Raw genomic sequence first — 21,382 nt, 5'->3', positions numbered from 1 at the left:
TAGCAAACAATTCGTCAAGTCCAATCTCAACAGAATTACAAAGTAGACAGAAGGTATAGTAAATTCACATTGCACAACAGGAAACCAGTATAAGGATAAGATTTTGACTCCATCCAGGACAATTCAGTATGGCAAAGCGATGATGAATACAGTGTGCAAATCACATCAGAAACAAGCTATATATACTCGACATGCTAGACTCTTCACAGCGTCGCAATGATTTTGCTCTGCTGAAATTGAAATACGGTAGTTCTTCTGTCATTAATCATTGTTCTTTTGTTATTAGGATGTCATCCGCAGCAGGATCCACAAGCAGGGAGGGAACCTGAAATTAGAGAATTTGGCTCAGAAATCTCAAATCCACCATTCTGAACAAACAACAAAATCTGGAATTTCAGAAGATAGGACTTACTCTGATCGTTTGATCGGAGGTCAGATAGTGTGCGAGGACCGCGAGGGCCACCTCCGCCGCCGCCCCCACCACCATATGGACCCCCACCAGGACCTCCCCCACCAGGTCCACCATCCCACTTCTTACCACTACCATATCCTTTCTTATAGCTGTCTGTTTTCTCGATCTACAAGATAAGACGCGAGAATTATATTGTGTTTTAACTCATGGAAATATATGGGACAAAAGGCTAATTTGGCAACAATAAGATAATTCGAGCAGTTTAATTCTGATCACTTACAGAAAACATTGTGAGGAAGAACATTCTGATGAAGTTCACAATAGCCTTAAAGAAGTCAGGGATTATGCTTAGTCTCCAGATTGTCCGTTTGCCTTTCACAACACCTGGAAACACAAATGAGATTGATGGTCACAGTCCTACTTAAATGAAAGCCTACTCACATACATACGGACTTAAGATCAAAAGAAGTCGCATAATTATAGAAAACAATCAATGCCAGAAATGAATCCGAACAAATTCAACAACAATGCAATTACATGTACTCAAGGGTGAATTTCGCAACTTTGTGCATGCTAAAAAGTGATCAATCAATTTTCAAATACAACACTGTGAATGCTCCAAACTACATTTTGGCTTCAGGAAAAAGCCAAGGAGTGATCAAACGTGGCCAGGTGCCTCCAAAATGTCACCTCAAACTTGTTCTTAAACAAGACATGCCTCCAGGAACTGACGAATGAAACTGCTAGCACCAATTCATACGCTCTATAAGTGCAATATAACCCAAGAAATCACCCGGAAGTGAGTATGCTCCACTTAAAATCTTAAGTTACACCAAATGAACCAGTCTTCTTTTACTCTAAAATTGATTATAATGCAAAATCTTAATAAAGCCAAGTCAATTAACATTATATTCCCCCTGTAAAGAAATATAAGAGCGTTTAGATCACTACTTTAGTAATCTAAACGCTCTTATATTTCTTTACGGAGGGACCAAACACAATTAGCATGTCATCACTTAGGTCTTACATGCCTAACAGATGCTTTGATCACGGACCTTTCAGCTCACAGGGTTGAAGCTCATAATTTGCCAGAATTACTTCATGAAACAGTGTCCCTTAGGAAGACAAATTTGAGCAACACCTAAATAATCTAGAAATGCCGCTGTTAGTGGTATTAACACAATGAATCACCATCCTAGCAAAGTGTGGGTGATAATACTAGTATAACTCACAAACAGTACGCAAAGAAAACTAGCAATTGTTTACTTTGGTCCATTGAACTGTGGGCAGCTACCTGTTTCACTCAAACTAATTTCTAACGTCACTTATTTTCTTCAGTGACCCACAGAATGACACTAAGTGGCCGAGGTTCCACTACAAATTGGACTACTATGTGCACACACCAAATACAGAGACACTTACTTACGATGATTCAGTAAGGAATATCTCCATTAATCCATGAAATATCATAATAAGCTTGGACATCTCTAACACAAACTTTAAAAAATACGCCAGACATTTTTTATCTGTCTGCAGCCTTCCCTCTTTTTGGCAACAAATAAAGATGTATTTCTATCTTAGTGAACATATAAAACAATACTGAGGACTCGGCTATTTGGACCTAATCAACATGGAAAGAACTCATCCATTATGTGGGGTCTGGAATTGGTGGTAGTATGTAATGTAAAGGAATGCAACCACTAATGCATTAGTTACCAGTCTATGGAGGCCGCCTCTATGTCCTGCTACCTGGATATTTCTCACAAAATTCCGTTTGAACAGCAACGATAGTGAAGGACTGTTCATTTAGCAAGATCCCTTGCTCAGCACACAACTATTGGCAATCAGCCAATCTGGCTAGGTTTTTCCTTACACGTCTGAAAGCAAACATACAGTATGTGGCAACGAAGGAATCCACAAGATGATATTGTCCAAATGATTCCCATAAAATGCACTAGCTGTTGATGTTTTTCTAGAAAACTGAAATAGACAGACCAGCCTGCGGTGCCCGTTGCTGAACATGACCACAGGAATCATCTAGGTGAAATATTTGACGAATCGGGCAGGAGGAACGAACTCACGAGCACGAAATCACAGATCAAAACTTCCACGGTGGATATATAGATTATGAACAGATCTTACATGGAATCTACAGAATCGGAACACCGGATTACCTCTCTCGACGTAGGCCATGGTCGCGCTTGCGCTATCCGGATCGCCCCCTTGCCGCCCTCTTCGATGGAACTTAGGATGAAATTTTGGCCCGGGGTCCGGAGAGAAGAAATAGGAGAGGGGGAGGGACGAAGTGAGGAGGGGATTCGTGAACCTTCCTCGTCCTTCCGCGTGGGAAGACCTGACCTGACCAATGGGCTCGAGAGGGTTGCCGTGCTTGCCTCGTTTATTGGCTGTTGGCTCGTGGACCCGTGGACCCGGAAACTAGGGGTCGTGTGGGGTCACCTGTCAGTGGCTTCGTAGGTTCCTTATCGGTTAAGAGGGCACCACGTCATCTTGTGCTTTGTGAGCCGTTCGATGGATGATATGAGGCTGAAGATGAGCTCTTTACGCCGGACGTCCGGAACGAGTTTCTATCGGACGACTTCTCTTAGAGTGACCTAAAAAAACTCTAACGTGCCGACTCATTTCGCCAGCGTGTGTCTATTTAGATTAAAACAAACACAAAGTTGACTCAGCACGCCGATCTAAACGAACGCGCATCCATTTTTCATTCGTCGGGCGACCCATTCTAGGCCAAAATTTAGGTCTCATTGCGTCGGCGCGGACACAAGCCGGACGCGCGTGACGCCCACCTACTCCTCCCCCTTGCCCACCTGTCGGTTGCACATAGGACATTCTCTTCCTCCCATCGACAGCAAGCACCCGAGCGCCCTATCCCATTGTCGTCGCCGCCCAGTTTCGGTGCCCTCGCCAGCCGTCCGCACCAATATACCTCCCCCGCAGCACGCCACCGTCCAACGTCGTCGCCACCACCGCCGGGCTACCGCAGCTTCCCCCGATGTCGCCGCCAGCACCACCGCGTCCTCGGCTAGCTCCTTCGACGACAACGCCACGCTCGTCAGACGCCGCCAGGCCAGCTACCTGGTCCAGGGGAGGCGCGCGACACTTCGTCGGCCTACTTCTTCGATGACTCCCGCAAATTGTTCGACGGTTTGCTCGCAAGGTACAAACTGACTCCGCCGACGAGTTCTTTTTCCACAATTTCATTTGCGACTCGGATGATTCTTCATCCGACAATGAGGAGATGGTGACTGTTGTGTTGCTCGTCCATGACCACCTGAGTAGGCAGTGGCCGTTGTTCGGGGGCTCGATTCCGGGGCACACTCCGGCGTTGAATCCCAACGAGAGAGCGGTCATTTCTTTCTCTGGAAGGACTATTCCGAGACACCCTATAACACCCCTCCTTGTAAGAAGGAATGTTACCATCACAGAACACAAACCAAACCAAACCTGCTCGTGGGAAAAATCCGGCAGCACCTCCTTTGTATAGTCGGACATCCACGACAGGCAGTTGAGTAAACAGAGCATATATAATATCACAAGCGGAAACATTTAACAAGCTCATATAACCCATATAGAGCAAAGTGGTTGAGCCACAAACCGTTATGCTACACAAGAAGAAGAAAACATATGTTCCCAACACACACGGGTACCAGGTGGGAACTAACAAACTTCAATCCCACCTTGATAAGTAAACATAGTGATCTCAGAAACAAACAATGGCAAAGTTTATACACAACAAGTGGATCCTGGCTATCAAGAATCATGTACTAAAGTATGAGAGTTGTCATGATCAAGCTAGGTGAATGAAAGGGGTGTGTAATTTATGAGTGAACACCCATGGGAGCTACACCCTTCCCTACTACTTGCAAAGCCTCACGATGATGTACCTGAAACAAAGTCCACGAGAGGTGACTCCAGAGACCCAGCAAGTACACAACAAAGCATGTAATAAATTGGCTAGTAAGACCATGAAGATGAACCACGTGCTTGAACAAGTGATTGCTATACTCGAATCTACCATGTTTGGAATGACATGAGAAACCATGAAGAAATAATGCAACCAAATAAGACTGAGGACTTGGCTATGAGCTTTTGCCGGCAAGCTGAGGAGGTGCAACGTCTCACCTCACTCCTTTTCAACCCTCACCAAGTGAGAGGACCATAACATGAGGACGGACTCGAAGGACCATACGCTCGCAAAGCGAGGATCACTCCTTGAACTTGGAAGATTCACTCATGATGGATTTTTAATCAAGAAGAACAAAGAAGAAACAATCCCTATCACATACCAGTGGTATGCTATATTGAATCATACACTAGGGATTTGTATGTTCACCATTGCATGAATGTAAAAGAATTGTGTGAACATGAACATAATATAAAGAGAGTCATCTAGCCATCGTTGCCCAGTGTACTCGCCTCACCTGTTGCGAGGGAGGTGGTGCGAGGCTATCTCCCTGTGGATTGGTGATAACCCACAAGTATAGGGGATCGCAACAGTTTTTAAGGGTAGAGTATTGATACGTCCATTTTACATCATGTTTACCTACTGTTATTTTATAATGTTTTTATGCATAATAATTCTTTTTGGAGTAATTATAGTGCCTTTTCTCTCATAATGTGCAAGGTTCACACAAAGAGGGAGAATTCCGGCAGCTGGAAATCTGGACCTGAAAAAACTACGTCATGCTACCTATTCTGCACAACTCCAAATGAGCTGAAACTTCATGAGGAATTTTATGGAATAAATAAGAAATAATGGAGAAAATAGCTACCGGAGGGGGGCCACCTGGTGAGCACAAGACACCAGGGCGCGCCAGGCCCCCCAGGCACGCCCTAATGGGTTGTGCTCGGCCCAGCCCATCTCCGGTGCCCGTTTTCTGGTATATAAGTCATTTTGACCTAGAAAAAATAAGGAGGGGGCTTTCGGGACGAAGCGCCGCCGTCTCTAGGCGGAACTTGGGCAGGAGCACTTTTGCCCTCTGGCGGAGCGATTCCGCCAGGGGAACTTCCCTCCTGGAGGGAGAAATCGTCGTCCTCATCATCACCAACAACTCTCCCATCTTGGGGAGGGCAATCTCCATCAACATCTTCAACATCACCATCTCCTCTCAAACTCTAGTTCATCTCTTGTGTTCAATCTTTGTACCGGAACTATAGGTTGGTACTTGTGGGTGATTAGTAGTGTTGATTACATCATATAGTTAATTACTATATGGTTTATTTGGTGGAAGATTATATGTTCAGATCTATTATGCTATTTAATACCCCTCTGATCATGAGCATGATTAGGTCATGGGAGAAACCTTGTTGCAAGTAATCATGTGAATTTTATATGTGTTTGATATTTTGATAGTATGTATGTTATGATTCCCTTAGTGTTGTCATGTGAACGTCGACTACATGACACTTCATCATGTTTGGGCCTAATGGAATGCATTGTGGAGTAGTTATTAGATGATGGGTTGCGAGAGTGACAGAAGCTTAAACCCTAGTTTATGCGCTATTCCGTAAGGGACCGATTGGAACTAAAAGTTTAATGCTATGATTAGAATTTATTCTTAATACTTTTCTCATAGTTGCGGATGCTTACGAGGGGGTTAATCATAAGTAGGAGGTTTGTTCAAGTAAGAACAACACCTAATCACTGATCCACCCACATATCAAATTATCAAAGTAGCGAACACAAATCGAACCAACATGATGAAAGTGACTAGATGAAATTCCTGTGTACCCTCAAGAACGCTTTACTTATTATAAGAGATCTTTTTGGCCTGTCCTTTGCCTCAAAAGTATTGGGCTACCTTGCTGCACTTTTCTTACTATTATCATTATTTGCTCGTTACAAATTATCTTGCTATCAAACTACTCGTTACTCATAAATTCAGTGCTTGTAGAAAATACCTTGCTGAAAACCACTTGTCATTTCCTTTTGCTCCTCGTTGGGTTCGACACTCTTGCTTATCGAAAGGACTACGATTGATCCCCTGTACTTGTGGGTCATCAAGTATTCAACCCAAATTTATCGATTCGACACAAGGAGAGCCAAATAATATTCGCAAGTATTAGCAGTTGAGTTGTTAATTCAACCAAACCTGAAAGACTTAATATCTGCAGCAAGGTGATCAGTAGTAAAGTAGTATGATAGTAAATGTAACAGTAGTAGCAGAAACAGTAGCAATTTTGTAGTGATTGTAACAGCAGCAGCAGCGAAAGTAACTTAGTAAAGATCAATATGCGAAAAGCTTAGGCATTGGATCAACGATGGATAATTGTGTTGGATGGCATTCATCATGTAGCAGCTGTAACCTATAGCGACATAGAACTAGATCCCATTCATCAATGTGGTGTAGGCATGTATTCTGTATATAGTCATACATGCTTATGGAAAGAACTTGCATGCCATCTTTTGTCCCACCCTCCCGTCGCAGCGGAGTCCATAAGGAAACTAAGGGATATTAAGGCCTCCTTTTAATAGAGAACCAGAACAAAGCATTATCATTTAGTGAATACATGAACTCCTCAAACTATGGTAATCACCGTAAAGAATCTCAATTATTGTCACCTTGGGGTATGCAGATCATAACTCGTAATACGTGCATATAACTGCAAGATAGGATCAAGAACTCAAATATATTCATGAAAACATAATAGGTTCAGATCTGAAATCATGGCACTTAGGCCCTGGTGACAAGCATTAAGCATAGCAAAGTCATGTCAACATCAATCTCAGAACATAGTGGATACTAGGGATCAAGCCCTAACAAAACTAACTCGATTACATGATAAATCTCATCCAACCCATCACCGTCCAGCAAGCCTACAAAGGAATTACTCACTCCTCGGCGACGAGCATCATCAAATAGGCGGTGAAGGAAGGTTGATGATGATGACGACGACGTATTCCATTCTCTGGAGCCCCGAACGGACTCTAGATCAGCCCTGCCGATGAAGAACAGGAGGTGGTGGCGGCTCCATATCGTAAAACACGACGATTCCTTCTCTTTGATTTTTTTCTTGGCAAATAGGTATATATGGAGTCAGAGTTAGGATTGCTGGAGGTCCAGGGGGCCCACAAGCTCGCTAGGCGCGCCCCCTGGGGGTGGGCGCCCCCCTGAGCTTGTGGCTCCTGGGTGGCCCCTGATACGTCTCCAACGTATCTATAATTTTTTATTGTTCCATGCTAATATATTATCTGTTTTGGATGTTTAATGTGCTTTAATATGCACTTTTATATTATTTTTGGGACTAACCTATTAACCGGAGGCCCAATGCCAGCTGCTGTTTTTTGCCTATTTCAGTGTTTCGCAGAAAAGGAATATCAAACGGAATCCAAACGGAATGAAACCTTCGCGAGGATCTTTTTTGGAACAAACACAATCCAGGAGACTTGGAGTGGAGGTCAAGGAAACAACGAGGCAGCCACGAGGTAGGGCGGCGCGCCCCCCACCCTCGTGTGCCCCTCGTAGCTCCACCAACCTACTTCTTTCGCCTATATACACTCTTATACCCTGAAAACATCCAGGGGAGCCACGAAACCACTTTTCCACCGCTGCAACCTTCTGTACCATGAGATCCCATCTGGGGACCTTTTCCGGTGATCTGCCGGAGGGGGATTTGATCACGGAGGGCTTCTACATCAACACCATATTGCCTCTCCGATGATGTGTGAGTAGTTTACCACAGACCTTCGGGTCCATAGTTATTAGCTAGATGGCTTCTTCTCTCTCTTTGGTTCTCAATACAAAGTTCTCCTCGATGTTCGTGGAGATCTATTCGATTTAATTCTTTTTGCAGTGTGTTTGCCGAGATCCGATGAATTGTGGGTTTATGATCAAGTTTATCTATGAACAATATTTGATTCTTCTATGAATTCTTATATGCATGATTTGATATCTTTGCAAGTCTCTTGGAATTATTAGTTTGGTTTGGCCTACTAGATTGATCTTTCTTGCAATGGGAGAAGTGCTTAGCTTTGGGTTCAATCTTCCGGTGCTCGATCCTAGTGACAGAAAGGGAACCGACACGTATTGTATTGTTGCCATCGAGGATAACAAGATGGGGTTTATATCATATTGCTTGAGTTTATCCCTCTACATCATGTCATCTTGCCTAATGTGTTACTCTGTTCTTATGAACTTAATACTCTAGATGCATGCTGGATAGCGGTCAATCTGTGGAGTAATAGTAGTAGATGCAGAATCGTTTCGGTCTACTTGACACGGACGTGATGCCTCTGTTTATGATCATGCCTAGATATTCTCACAACTATGCGCTTTTCTATCAATTTCTCGGCGGTAATTTGTTCACACACCGTAATATATGCTATCTTGAGAGAAGCCACTAGCGAAACCTATGGCCCCCAGGTCTACTTTACATCATATTATTTTCCTGTCAACTAGCAATTTCTATCGCCGTTTATTTTGCAATCTTTACTTTTCAATCTATACAACAAAAATATCAAAAATATTTATCTTATTATCTCTATCAGATCTCACTTTTGCAAGTGGCCGTGAAGGGATTGACAACTCCTTTATCGCGTTTGTTGCAAGGTTCTTATTTGTTTGTGCAGGTACTAGGCGACTTGCGTGTAGTCTCCTACTGGATTGATACCTTGGTTCTCAAAAACTGAGGGAAATACTTACCTACTTTGCTGCATCACCCTTTCCTCTTCAAGGGAAAACCAACACATGCTCAAGAGGTAGCAACAAGGATTTCTGGCGTCATTGCCGGGGAGATTTGCACCAAGTCAAGTCAAGATTTTATCCCCCGTCAACTAGCCATTTCTGGCGCTGTTGCCGGGGAGATCTACGCCAAGTTAAGACATACCAAGTACCCATCACAAACTCTTATCCCTCACATGACATTATTTGCCATTTGCCTCTTGTTTTCCTCTCCCCCACTTCAACCTTGCCATTTTATTCGCCTCTTTTCTGTTCCCCCTTTTTTCGTTCGCCTTCTTTCGCTTGCCTCTTGTGTGATTGTGTGTTGGATTGACTGTTTGTCACAATGGCTCAAGATAATACTAAATTATGTGACTTATCCAATACCAACAACAATGATTTTATTAGCACTCCGATTGCTCCTCTTACCGATGATGAATCTTGTGAAATTAATACTGCTTTGCTGAATCTTGTCATGAAAGATCAATTTGCTGGCCTTCCTAGTGAAGATGCCGCTACCCATCTAAACAGCTTCGTTGATTTGTGTGATATGCAAAAGAAGAAAGATGTGGATAATGGTATTGTTAAATTGAAGCTATTTCTGTTTTCGCTTAGAGATCGTGCTAAAACTTGGTTCTCTTCTTTGCCTAAAAATAGTATTGATTCATGGAATAAGTGCAAAGATGCTTTTATCTCTAAGTATTTTCCTCTCGCTAAGATCATCTCTCTTAGAAATGATATTATGAATTTTAAGCAACTTGATCATGAGCATGTTGCACAAGCTTGGGAGAGGATGAAATTAATGATACGTAATTGCCCTACACATGGTTTGAATTTATGGATGATCATACAGAATTTTTATGCTGGATTGAATTTTGCTTCTAGAAATCTTTTAGATTTGGCCGCGGGAGGAACTTTTATGGAAATCACTTTAGGAGAGGCTACTAAAATCCTAGATAATATTATGGTCAATTATTCTCAATGGCGCACCGAAAGATCTACTAGTAAAAAGGTTCATGCTATTGAAGAGATTAATGTTTTGAGTGGAAAGATGGATGAACTTATGAAATTGTTTGCTAATAAGAGTGTTTCTTCTGATCCTAATGATATGCCTTTGTCCACTTTGATTGAGAATAATAATGAATCTATGGATGTGAATTTTGTTGGTACGAACAATTTTTGTAACAACGTGTATAGAGGAAAGTTTAATTCTAGGCCGTTTCCTAGTAATTCCTCTAATAATTATGGTAATTGTTGGGGAATGCAGTAATTTTCAAAAAAATTCCTACGCACACGCAGGATCATGGTGATGCATAGCAACGAGAGGGGAAGAGTGTTGTCCACGTACCCTCATAGATCGTAAGCGGAAGCGTTATGACAACGCGGTTGATGTAGTCGTATGTCTTCACAATCGACTGATCCTAGTACCGAAAGTACGGCACCTCCGCGATCTGCACACGTTCAGCTCGGGGATGTCCCACGAACTCTTGATCCAGCTGAGTGTCGAGGGAGAGCTTCATCAGCACGACGTCGTGATGACAGTGATGATGATGCTACCATCACAGGGCTTCGCCAAAGCACTACGATGATATGACCGAGGTGGATTATGGTGGAGGGGGCACCACACACGGCTAAAGGATCAATGATCAACTTGTGTGTCTATGGGGTGCCCTCTCCCCCGTATATAAAGGAGTGGAGGAGGGGGGAGGGCCGACCCTCTATGGCGCGCCCTAGGGGAGTCCTACTCCCACCGGGAGTAGGATTCCCCCCTTCCAAGTAGTAGGAGTAGGAGAGAAGGAAGGGGAGGAGAGGGGAAAGGAAAGGGGGGGGGGGCGCCCCCACCCAATTCGGATTGGGCTAGGGGGGCGCGCCTCCCACCTTTTCCCTTCCTCTCCTCTATTCCACTAAGGCCCAATAAGGCCAATATACTCCCCGAGGGGTCGGCAACCTCCTGGTACTCTGGAAAATGTCCGAACTCATCTGGAACCATTCCAATGTCCAAACATAGGCTTCCAATATATTGATATTTACGTCTCGACCATTTTGAGACTCCTTGTCATGTCCGTGATCAAATCCGGGACTCCGAACTACCTTCGGTACATCAAAACACATAAACACATAATACCGATCGTCACCAAATGTTAAGCGTGCGGACCCTACGGGTTCGAGAACTATGTAGACATGACCTAGACATGTCTCCGACCAATAACCAATAGCGAAACCTGGATGTTCATATTAGCTCCCACATATTCTACGAAGATCTTTATCGGTCAAATCGCATAACGATATACGTTGTTCCCTTTGTCATCGGTATGTTACTTGCCCGAGATTCGATCATCGGTATCTCAATACCTAGTTCAATATCGTTACCGGCAAGTCTCTTTACTCGTTTTGTAATGCATCATCCCGCAACTAACTCATTAGTGACATTGCTTGCAAGGCTTATATTGTTGTGCATTACCGAGAGGGCCTAGAGATACCTCTTCGACAATTGGAGTGACAAATCCTAATCTCGATCTATGCCAACTCAACAAACACCATCAGAGACACCTGTAGAGCACCTTTATAATCACCCAGTTACATTGTGACGTTTGGTAGCACAAAAAGTGGTCCTCCGGTATTCGGGAGTTGCATGATCTCATAGGCATAGGAACATGTATAAGTTATGGAGAAAGCAATAGCAACAAACTAAATGATCATCGTGCTAAGCTAATGGATGGGTCAAGTCAATCACATCATTATCTAATGATGTGATCCCACTAATAAAATGACAACTCATGTCTATGGTTAGGAAACATAACCATCATTGATTCAACGAGCTAGTCAAGTAGAGGCATACTAGTGACATTTTGTTTGTCTATGTATTCACACATGTACTAAGTTTCCGGTTAATACAATTCTAGCATGAATAATAAAACATTTATCATGATATAAGGAAATATAAATAACAACTTTATTATTGCCTCTAGGGCATATTTCCTTCAGTCTCTCACTTGCATTAGAGTCAATAATCTAGATTACATTGTAATGATTCTAACACCCATGGAGTCTTTGTGCTGATCATGTTTTGCTTGTGAGAGAGGCTTAGTCAACAGGTCTGCAACATTTAGATCTGTATGTATCTTGCAAATCTCTATGTCTCCCTCCTTGACTTGATCGCGGATGGAATTGAAGCGTCTCTTGATGTGCTTGGTTCTCTTGTGAAATATGGATTCCTTTGCCAATGCAATTGCACCAGTATTGTCACAAAATATTTTCATTGGACCCGATGCACTTGGTATGACACCTAGATCGAGTATAAACTCCTTCATCCAGACTCCTTTGTTTGCTGCTTCTGAAGCAGCTATGTACTCCGCTTCACATGTAGATCCTGCCACGACGCTTCTGCTTGGAAATGCACCGACCGACGACTCCACCATTTAATAAAAACACGTATCCGGTTTGTGACTTAGAGTCATCCGGATCAGTGTCAAAGCTTGCCTCGACGTAACCGTTTACGATGATCTCTTTGTCACCTCCATATACGAGAAACATATCCTTAGTCCTTTTCAGGTACTAGTACAAATGCCCGTGCGTTGCAACGGGCAATAAAATTAATAGAACATGCTCCATTTGTCATTCCGCAATATTTATTATATACAATTTTGACGAATGTCAGAAATAATGTAATCCTGAGTATCGCTTTTTAGTCCATGAAGTGCGAATGTGAAGAGGCCTCCATAACATTGTTCGTCACGATGTATTTCAACTCCGCATTTTCATCCGATGACGACGTAGTAATGCAAGGAATAGTCTTTCATTTATTTATTTTAATTTATTGGAATAATATGTTTTTAAGGATTTTTTTGTAATTTTTTAGAAAATTATTTGAAATTTTTAAATAATTTTTAATTTCAAATAATTTTCTAAAATGGTATCAGTTTTTATGGCTAACATGTTTTATTTTGATAATTATATTTCATAGCAAACATGTCTTGCAACGGGAGAATAAAAATTGACATGCTTCGCTACGAAGCAAACACCAATTATAACTAATCAGGTTGGAAATGTAGAGGATAAATATGATAATGAGAAAAAAAATGATGGATCAATTAATAATTGGATTCTTTGGGACGCTAGTTTGAAACTTGCGACGTTAATCCTAGACAACTAATCGGGTGAACAACGTTATCTTTAGATTACCATATTGATAATAAAAATTATTGTACATGTAGTGCTTATTTTGAGTTACCAACATCACACAATAAAAATATGGTATACTTCTTTCAACGTCCAGGCATGTTACTCCCTCTGTCCATAATATAAGAATGAGACTGAGTAGTATCACACACCCTTTTCCCATTCCTTACCCTACCCGATCCTTATCGACGATTTTTGTTGATATGTGGAAATAGAGAAAAGAGAGAAAATATTAAATAATCAGTTTTAGTGTTATGCTAATTTCAACGTTAGGCCAAGTGATGTATATAATTATACTACCCTTATTTTTTAATATGTAATTTTTTTTGTGGGTTGCGTACTAATTTTTTATGAAAATAGATGCTATTTTCCTCTAACTTGTTATTAAAAAAATTATATATCAATTAAAGTTTTGTTATCAAATTTAGCTGCCAGTTTCTTAGAAGATTATTGAAATTAACGATTTCTCATGAATAGATTGAACCTCCGTAAGAAGATAAGGTAAGATCGGAGTTGTAACAACCCAAGACCAATTTTTTCATCATTATAATGTTTATTTTATTTTATTTTTACATTTCATCATGATTGAATATTTCACACCAAATTAAAACTATGGATATTTTTGGAAAATCATTTGATATTTGCTTGTATTTTATTTAATTGCTTTTCCAATTTCCATTCCAACCTTCTCCAAAATCCCTTGCATTTTCAATTACAAGTTTGGCCCACAAAACTTTTTCCAAAATTCTCCAATTTCGATGAAACTTCTTTTGTGGACCTAAGTATAAATCATGCACGCCACAGGAAATGACGGGAGAGAGAATATGGGTAAAGATCAACCGGCCTGGCCGGCCCGGAGCGGGAGCCCCACAACACTCCCTCGATCCTATCCTCCCAATCCCAGCGCCGGATCGGTTGTGGACTCAGCGCAGGACTGCCTACCTCCTCCGGCCAAGCCCTTTGCTCCATCTTCGCCCCCTGCCTTGCTCAGGAGCCCCGCGCGCCGGACGGCCGGTCATGTCTGCCACCTCCCTTCTCTTTTTCTCTTGACTCCTTATGCGTTTATTGATCCAAGAGGCTCGTTGTTGATATTACGGGCAATTTGAGTAGGTATATAAGTTGGTAGGATTTGAGGAAAGCAATCAAGGTGGGATTATTGTGAGTACGTGCGAAAATCGGGTAAGGTACCGAAACATGCGTGCAGGCCCATTGAGAGGATGTGGATGCGGACCAATTGGATGGACAAAAAATTTTAGTACCACCTCGCAATTGGACGGACTGTCTGCCAAAACTAACCGAAAAAAAATATCTAATGCGGGACGAAACCAAGAATATCACCTTGGTTTATTAGTAAAAAAAATAAAGGTGCCAAAACTAACGAAAAAAAATATCTAATGCGGGACGAAACCAAGAATATCACCTTGGTTTATTAGTAGGTATAGAGGTATAGATATAGAAATGGCAGCAGATATGATTGATTAGATGAGGGATGAAGCAAAAAAAAGGAAAGAGAGAAAGGCCTACGTATCTCCAACGGCCACGAGGCTACGAGCATACGACCCAGGTCGATACTCCCGAGTACCGACAAGACTGATCGGCTTGCTGGACGTGGATCGCTCGACAAAGAGGCCGTATGGGCTGGATACTTTGAACCCACACAAGCATCGCATGTGCTAGGTGCCCTGCTGTTGTTTCCAGCTGCATCGATTTAGTCCCACCTCGCCGATCGAGCTGCAGCGCGGTGGGTGGATGGCTATAAAAGGATAGTTTTCAGCTTTCAGCTTGTATTGTTGCACATAAAAGCGAACTTCGGTTCTTTCGGTTTAACCGAACGGTTTTCGGTTTTAAACAGAAAAAACTGAATGTTAAATGGTTTGTAGAATTGAAAACTGAAACTGAAAGTTTTGTTTTTTTGGTTCGGTTCTTGGTTTTTGGTTTGGTTTTGCACACCTTGACGCACGGGCTTTATCTAACATAGTAAATGTGCCCGTGCGTTGCAACGGGAGGAAAGAAAACTTCATACACCTCAGGTTCACACTTTCATTTCATTGGATGAAGGATTATTTTTTGTTGTTCAGAAATAACAATTTTTATTAATTTTGAGAAGGTGTTAAAATAAAAAATTGAGAATATTATTTAGAAGGGAATCATTTTTATGGTGATGATTATTACTTTTGAAATACTCCCTCAGTTCTTTGATATAAGGTGTATAGATTTTTGAGGAAAAAAAATCTAAAATATAAGGTGTATTGCATTGTACAACTCGTTTGGTTAACTATTTTAGGGATTTGGTTACATTTCCTTATATCAAGCAAGCTCCACTATTTTCTCATGTCAATTAGTCAGGTGAAATCTCGCCCAAAACTTGTGAAATTTTCTCTCCACATGCATTCTTTAATCTTCGTGCCAAAAACTGTACACCCTATATTTAGGAACGGAGGTAGTATAAAATTTTATTTGTATTTTTTGTGTTTTTTTTCTTTTACATCCCAGAAGCAGTTAAGCAATCAACAATCTGAGGCCCATATTTGTGGAAATAAAATAATAAGAGCACTGCAAAACATCATGAAATTTCAACCAATACATAAGACCACCATCAAGATCACAATACTGTTAAAGAGTACATGTCTACATTTCATTATAAGGTAGAAACTGAAAGTCATTTACAGCCAAATATTTGTAATTGACCCAACTGGTTCATTTGCTACTTATCTAAAACTACTACCAGAGATGCCAGCCAACAGAGAAGCTTCTCTTTTCAGAAATAGCACGCAAGTCCTGTTTGAGGAAATTGGAAGTTAGCACGACCAAGTAATCAATCTTGAAAAAATAATTTGTTATTATGAAATCTTACGAATCGTACTATTTCACTTACCACTTTTAGATTGGATTTTCCTGATACAATTGATGAATTCAAGTACACCGGCAGGCATGTTATCTTCACTTTCATTGTCCTTGAATGTTAGGAGTTGGCCCAAAATAATTTTTCTGAGTTCATATCCATCCTGTACACCCACATTTGTTGTACACGAAGAACATTAGAATGAGATGTGTAATTATAATATTAATGATCTATATAGTCGCGATATTTACCTTTAAAATTGGCAAATGTGGTCTTTCATTTTCCATGTGGACATGAACAGAGGAACAACATAACCGGACAGTTCCCTTATATATAAGAATATATATGTTAGTAATTAAAATTTTGTATATATTCAAAACAACAAATACTTAATATGTAGTATTCATCTCTTGAGAAATACCTGTTGTAAACCGGAATATCATCTAGGATTTTTTGATGCCATAGGAGAATATCCTCATTCCATATAGACCCAGGGCATGCTTTTGACATTGCCTTTTGTAAGTGTTCTGCAATCCATATAATTTTGCGCACATATTTTGCGAGTGGGTTCCATCGGTACATGGGATTAATAGGAGCAGGGTCCAAAATGTACACAGTTCTGGTATCTTTGTCCAATGTGAATAGAATGAAATCACTGTTGGATTGTACTGGAATATGAATCTGAAATAGGCTACATATTAGATGTAATAAAAAAATTGTGGCCTAAAGTATACAAAAGTGCTCTTACCGTTTTGCATGTTGAAACATTATATTTTATACCAGGCCAATTACGAACAGTATTTGCTAGTTGTTCAGCATCTAACTTCTTACGGAATTCTGGGTGCCGTCCAAAATCAGTAGTCATCTAGTATACAAAATAATTGATTAGAAAGTATTTTAAAATTAGAATATAGAAAAGAAAGTATATAATAAATATAAAAACATACCCAAAATTTCATGTCGAGATAATGTTTTGCTATCGAATGTTTTGTTTTTTGTGCCGTTTGGATGTCATCAAACATAATCTTCCGTACAACCAAATTAAAGCAATCTTTGTCCATGGGTAAATCATCCTTCAACATTTCTTGTAGTTTTCTGAGAGACAAGCTAATCGGATATGGCTTTGAACTTTGGATCCATACTTTCCTGATAATGATAAAATTAATAAAATAAACCATTAAGAAAATAAGTAAGATAATTTAAAATTGCAAAACTAATTTGAAATGACTTACTCTAAAATCTCAGTGTAATTGATTGATTTAATGAAGCTACAGAGTCCAGCTGTTAATTCATGTACACTCATATTAGAAAGAATAGATATTAGTGATCTGTATTTATTTTCAACAGATAATGGGATTTTTTTCTTTGATATTTTTATATCATCTAGGCTTTCTAATATTTGAACATCATCAGGATCTCCATTAGTGTCATCGTTACTTTCTTCAACGATTGTAGTCCTTGCTGCAGTGTTTGTTTTCCAACATAATAGTATGCTGGCTAACTTAAACCTAAATGAAGTAATCATTTCCTGTACAACACAAAGAATTATTAGTAAATTATTTAAAAAATAACATACTTTTTGGGAAATTAACATACTTTTTAATTTTAAAAAGATATATACCTGTGTAATTGGGTAAGATAGTGCACATCCGGTGAAATATTCCATAAATTTGATCATAAACAAACCACATGAAGAACTGTCTGTTTGAATTGCCTTTTGTAATTGTTCTGTGATCTTCCATTCAGTGAGATCAACGTCTTTCCAATTGTCTTTTACCAAGTTTTGACTTTTAAGAAGGTCCAAATGAAATTGTACTCCTCGTACCTAAAAATAAAATAATGGTCAGAAATGATACACATTAGCGAAGTATATTAAAAATGGTTTTGTAACTAACCGTATGAGCGAGATCATCACGGTCAAAGTCCCAGCACAATGAGTCCAGTACTTGAACCTCACGTTTTTTTTGTATTCACAACAGCTAAATACCAATGTGTGTTGTTGGCATTTATTGGAAGTTTAATCTGTAATAAAAATAATTAGGAAAATAATAGATGAAAATGTATGAAACATAGAACATGTAAATTATGAATATGGATATTACCATGTCATGTTGCATATATTCGACGACAGTCTCTGTCATGAAGGCACTATCTTTTTGTATTCCAAGTTCGCCATCTCGTTTAAATAGTGAGGTAACAAATGGACTCTCAAAATATACTTTATTATCATTCTGGAGATGTATTTGGTCCTTTATACAACATATATATGCATTGATCACCTATAATTTTGAAATTTAAAAATACATTACTAATAGATATAAGTGATTAGAATATTTTTCCAGTTTGAGTAAGGGTACTTACATCATCATTTATCCACTCCTTTTCATTTAGCAGGCACATCAATTGATTTTGCAAGACACAACTTCCATCTATCTCCACGAGCAATTGTTTACTCAAAGATGATTCTATTGCTATATGAGCACATAGATCATGGTCGGTCAATGTATAGTCTGCATAAAATAATTTTTTTTAAGAATATATAAAATACGAAAGTATACATAATAAATAAATAAATACCTTGTGGGAGATAATCATATGTCTCATCAACTTTGATCCCTTTATTTGGATCTGGTTCCTTGACATCATGTAATATTAAAACAGGAGTTAATGTCGAGCTAGAAGGTGATGGCAATGGATCATGATCTATCTGATTTTCTGATTCAGGCACAATCGATTCAAAACATTTAGAAACTGGATTAGATGCTGACATAGTTGGTGACATTGGTGATGACTCCAAAACACCTGATTCAGAAATTTTTGCTTTTTTTGAAGGTCGGTTATCGAAATCCTCTGGAATGTTCATTTCGGAGGTGTCATCTGTTTTCTGCAGTTACAACATAAATAAACTGCTTTAGAAAACCCACTTAGGGTATATATAAAGGTAGATGCAGTTGTTGAGTGCTGAACTAAATTGAATTGCTCTATTTAACAACAACAAATGTTCACAGCAGCAACATATATCAAAATATGCAATTTGCAGGGGGAAACTTACAGTGTGCATGTTGCTATCATCAAGTGTTACTGGTGGCATGTCCGAGAGCCGAATCTCCTTGGCCTCCACCCGAGTTCTATCAGGCATCTTTGGGACCTGCAAGTGCACACACAACAGAGACATCAAAACCAATTATCCTACATGCAGGTCTATAAAAAATGCATTACCGTTAGAATAAAGAGATAAGCCTGAATATCCAAAGAACTCGACATGATGTCATGATAGCAGTTTCACATCAGTGCTTGCAAACAAACAAGAAACCTATTGATGTATCTTACTATGCCAGCAACAATCCCATAGGCATTTGCCTGTTTAGCAAACTGATACTTAAAAGCAGGCTAATTATCAGTGACTCCTCAATCCTAACCATCAACTCCCCAATTAATTGGCAACCGTTTGTTAAATAGGAATTACCCTGATGCATGCTAATTAAAATCTGAAAACTCTGAACTACTGTGCCAAAAGCAACTCCCTAATTAATACTGAACCTGAGAACACATTGATTTGATAGTAACCTCTGAATTAACTCATCTGGGTAATCAGAAAACATTGTAATTTGAAAGAAGTAACACCAGTGGTCGACGCCTCACAAGCACCATAAAACAACTACTGTCAGAAAGAACACAGGCACCACAAGTTCAGCAAATTTTCCAGCCTCTACATGATTTCTATTGCATTGTCTCAGCCCATGATCTCTAGTGTACACCACAAGTTCAGCAAATTTTCCAGACATGATTTCTATTGTTAATTATATAGGATTTGTGGAATATTGACATGTATTATCTTCTGCATTAATGTGCGTCTGCGTGTGTCACAGAAATAATAATCGGAGAGAATTAAAATAACAATTCGATAAGAAAAAGATTGGGTAAACTTGACAGCTGGGGTCCATGGTAGAATGAGAACCGTGTAACTAAGAAATATGGCTCAAGTACCACTTTCAGATACCTGTATGGCCAATAGTTGTCAAATCTTACTACCTTATCTAACAATCAATACATATACAATCTGGAAGTTAAATATATGGAAAAACATCTGTAATTTAAGCTATATGTAAACATCAAAGGGAACTGTATGTATTTTGTGGTGTTGCTGGAGAGGATGTTCAGTGGCAGACCACCCCAATTACTGGTAGGCTTTCAGTCCCTACAGCACACAATCAAGTCAAGAGGAGTGCTCATGGATGCATGTCACGATTTTTATTCTTGAAAAAATGTTATGAAGCATGGACAATAAAGTAGGGAACGCGGCGCCACCATGAGGATGCAGTTCCTTCAGTTGTCAGGCCCACCAATGCAAAATCTGCTTCAATCTATACTAAGCAAACAGTACACTGCCGAATCAAACATCGTCACATTTATTCAGTAATTGGCCTAGAAGATATATGCTAGATTGCAGCATAATCTCTAGTGTATTTGCCAACATCATGTCCAGCCACAGTGCATGTAAAAAATCAAACAATACAAAAAACAACCTACTGCTCAGTTACCATCTCTCTAAATAAATCTCTGAAGAACAAAAGCTTGAGGGAAGGGGCAACAACAGGGCAGTTCCTTCAGTTGTCAGCCCCACCAATGCATAAGCTGCTTCAATCTATACTAAGCAATCAGTACACTGCCGAATCAACCATGGTCAGATTTATTCAGTAATTGGCCTAGAAGATATACACTGCCAACATCATGTCCAGCCACAGTGCATGCAAAAAATCAAACAATACAGATACTCTGAACACACAAAAGCTTGAGGGAAGGGGCAACAGCAGGGCTGTTTTTGAGGGAGGTCGAGGCATCACATACCTGTGTTGTAGCCACCGTTGGACTCAGAGTGCTTCTCTGGACCAAGAATTCCGGCGAACACGGTGCCGGTTCCTCCGGCGTACTCAAAGGCAAACTCGGTGCCGGTTCCTCCGGCGTACTCAAAGGAGAACTCGGTGCCTGTTCCTCCAGCGTACTCAAAGGCGACATGATGCGGAGCATAAGCGACGGTGCACTACTCGCTGGTGGCGCTGGCCTGGTTCATGATTCGGGCCAAGAACAATTCAACTTATAGCAGCGAACTCCAATCCGGGTCGGGACGGTTTCTTTGTTTGAGAAGGAGACCTGAGCAGGAGTTTGAGAAGGACAAGGGAGCAGCATTTCCGTCAGAAATTCAAATAAAACACGGGAGCAAAAATTTGTCAGGGACTCCATCCTCCCGCGCGAGGCGCCACCCGAGCC

The 21,382-nt window shown here is 40.4% G+C and overlaps 2 protein-coding genes and 1 long non-coding RNA gene across 3 annotated transcripts; all 3 read right to left on the bottom strand.

Annotated features, from left to right (window-relative positions):
• On the bottom strand, positions 1-2,796 carry LOC119285193 (selenoprotein K homolog). The gene is made up of 4 exons (XM_037564426.1): positions 2,587-2,796; positions 693-796; positions 413-578; positions 1-325 (listed from the first exon to the last, which is right to left on the bottom strand). The coding sequence occupies exons 1-4, from the start codon at positions 2,603-2,605 to the stop codon at positions 291-293; spliced, it is 324 nt and encodes a 107-aa protein (XP_037420323.1). The 5' UTR covers positions 2,606-2,796; the 3' UTR covers positions 1-290.
• Positions 2,797-15,812: 13,016 nt separating this feature from the next.
• Positions 15,813-16,400, bottom strand: LOC119285192. The gene is made up of 3 exons (XR_005139387.1): positions 16,366-16,400; positions 16,148-16,277; positions 15,813-16,050 (listed from the first exon to the last, which is right to left on the bottom strand). It is a non-coding gene; the product is annotated as an uncharacterized LOC119285192 (long non-coding RNA).
• A 1,100-nt stretch (positions 16,401-17,500) lies between these two features.
• On the bottom strand, positions 17,501-21,045 carry LOC119285191. Its single transcript, XM_037564425.1, has 8 exons — positions 20,963-21,045; positions 19,167-19,262; positions 18,692-18,998; positions 18,476-18,624; positions 18,217-18,393; positions 18,010-18,136; positions 17,736-17,939; positions 17,501-17,642 (listed from the first exon to the last, which is right to left on the bottom strand). The coding sequence occupies exons 2-6, from the start codon at positions 19,251-19,253 to the stop codon at positions 18,068-18,070; spliced, it is 789 nt and encodes a 262-aa protein (XP_037420322.1). The 5' UTR covers positions 19,254-19,262; positions 20,963-21,045; the 3' UTR covers positions 17,501-17,642; positions 17,736-17,939; positions 18,010-18,067.
• Positions 21,046-21,382: the final 337 nt, after the last annotated feature.

Source organism: Triticum dicoccoides, chromosome 4A (genome assembly GCF_002162155.2).
Source record: "Triticum dicoccoides isolate Atlit2015 ecotype Zavitan chromosome 4A, WEW_v2.0, whole genome shotgun sequence".
Classification (NCBI taxonomy): Eukaryota; Viridiplantae; Streptophyta; class Magnoliopsida; order Poales; family Poaceae; genus Triticum; species Triticum dicoccoides.
Note: the sequence above shows the minus strand (reverse complement) of the source record. Positions and strands in the feature narration are given on the sequence as shown.

Coding starts and splice junctions, on each gene's coding strand:
- LOC119285193 (XM_037564426.1), bottom strand. Junction 579..692: donor TCTTCCTCACAATGTTTTCT/GTAAGTGATCAG, acceptor CTTATCTTGTAG/ATCGAGAAAACAGACAGCTA. Junction 326..412: donor CCTCCGATCAAACGATCAGA/GTAAGTCCTATC, acceptor CTCTAATTTCAG/GTTCCCTCCCTGCTTGTGGA.
- LOC119285191 (XM_037564425.1), bottom strand. CDS start 19,253: ATGCCTGATAGAACTCGGGTGGAGGCCAAGGAGATTCGGCTCTCGGAC. Junction 18,999..19,166: donor ATGATAGCAACATGCACACT/GTAAGTTTCCCC, acceptor TTGTAACTGCAG/AAAACAGATGACACCTCCGA. Junction 18,394..18,475: donor AGGAGTGGATAAATGATGAT/GTAAGTACCCTT, acceptor TCAAAATTATAG/GTGATCAATGCATATATATG.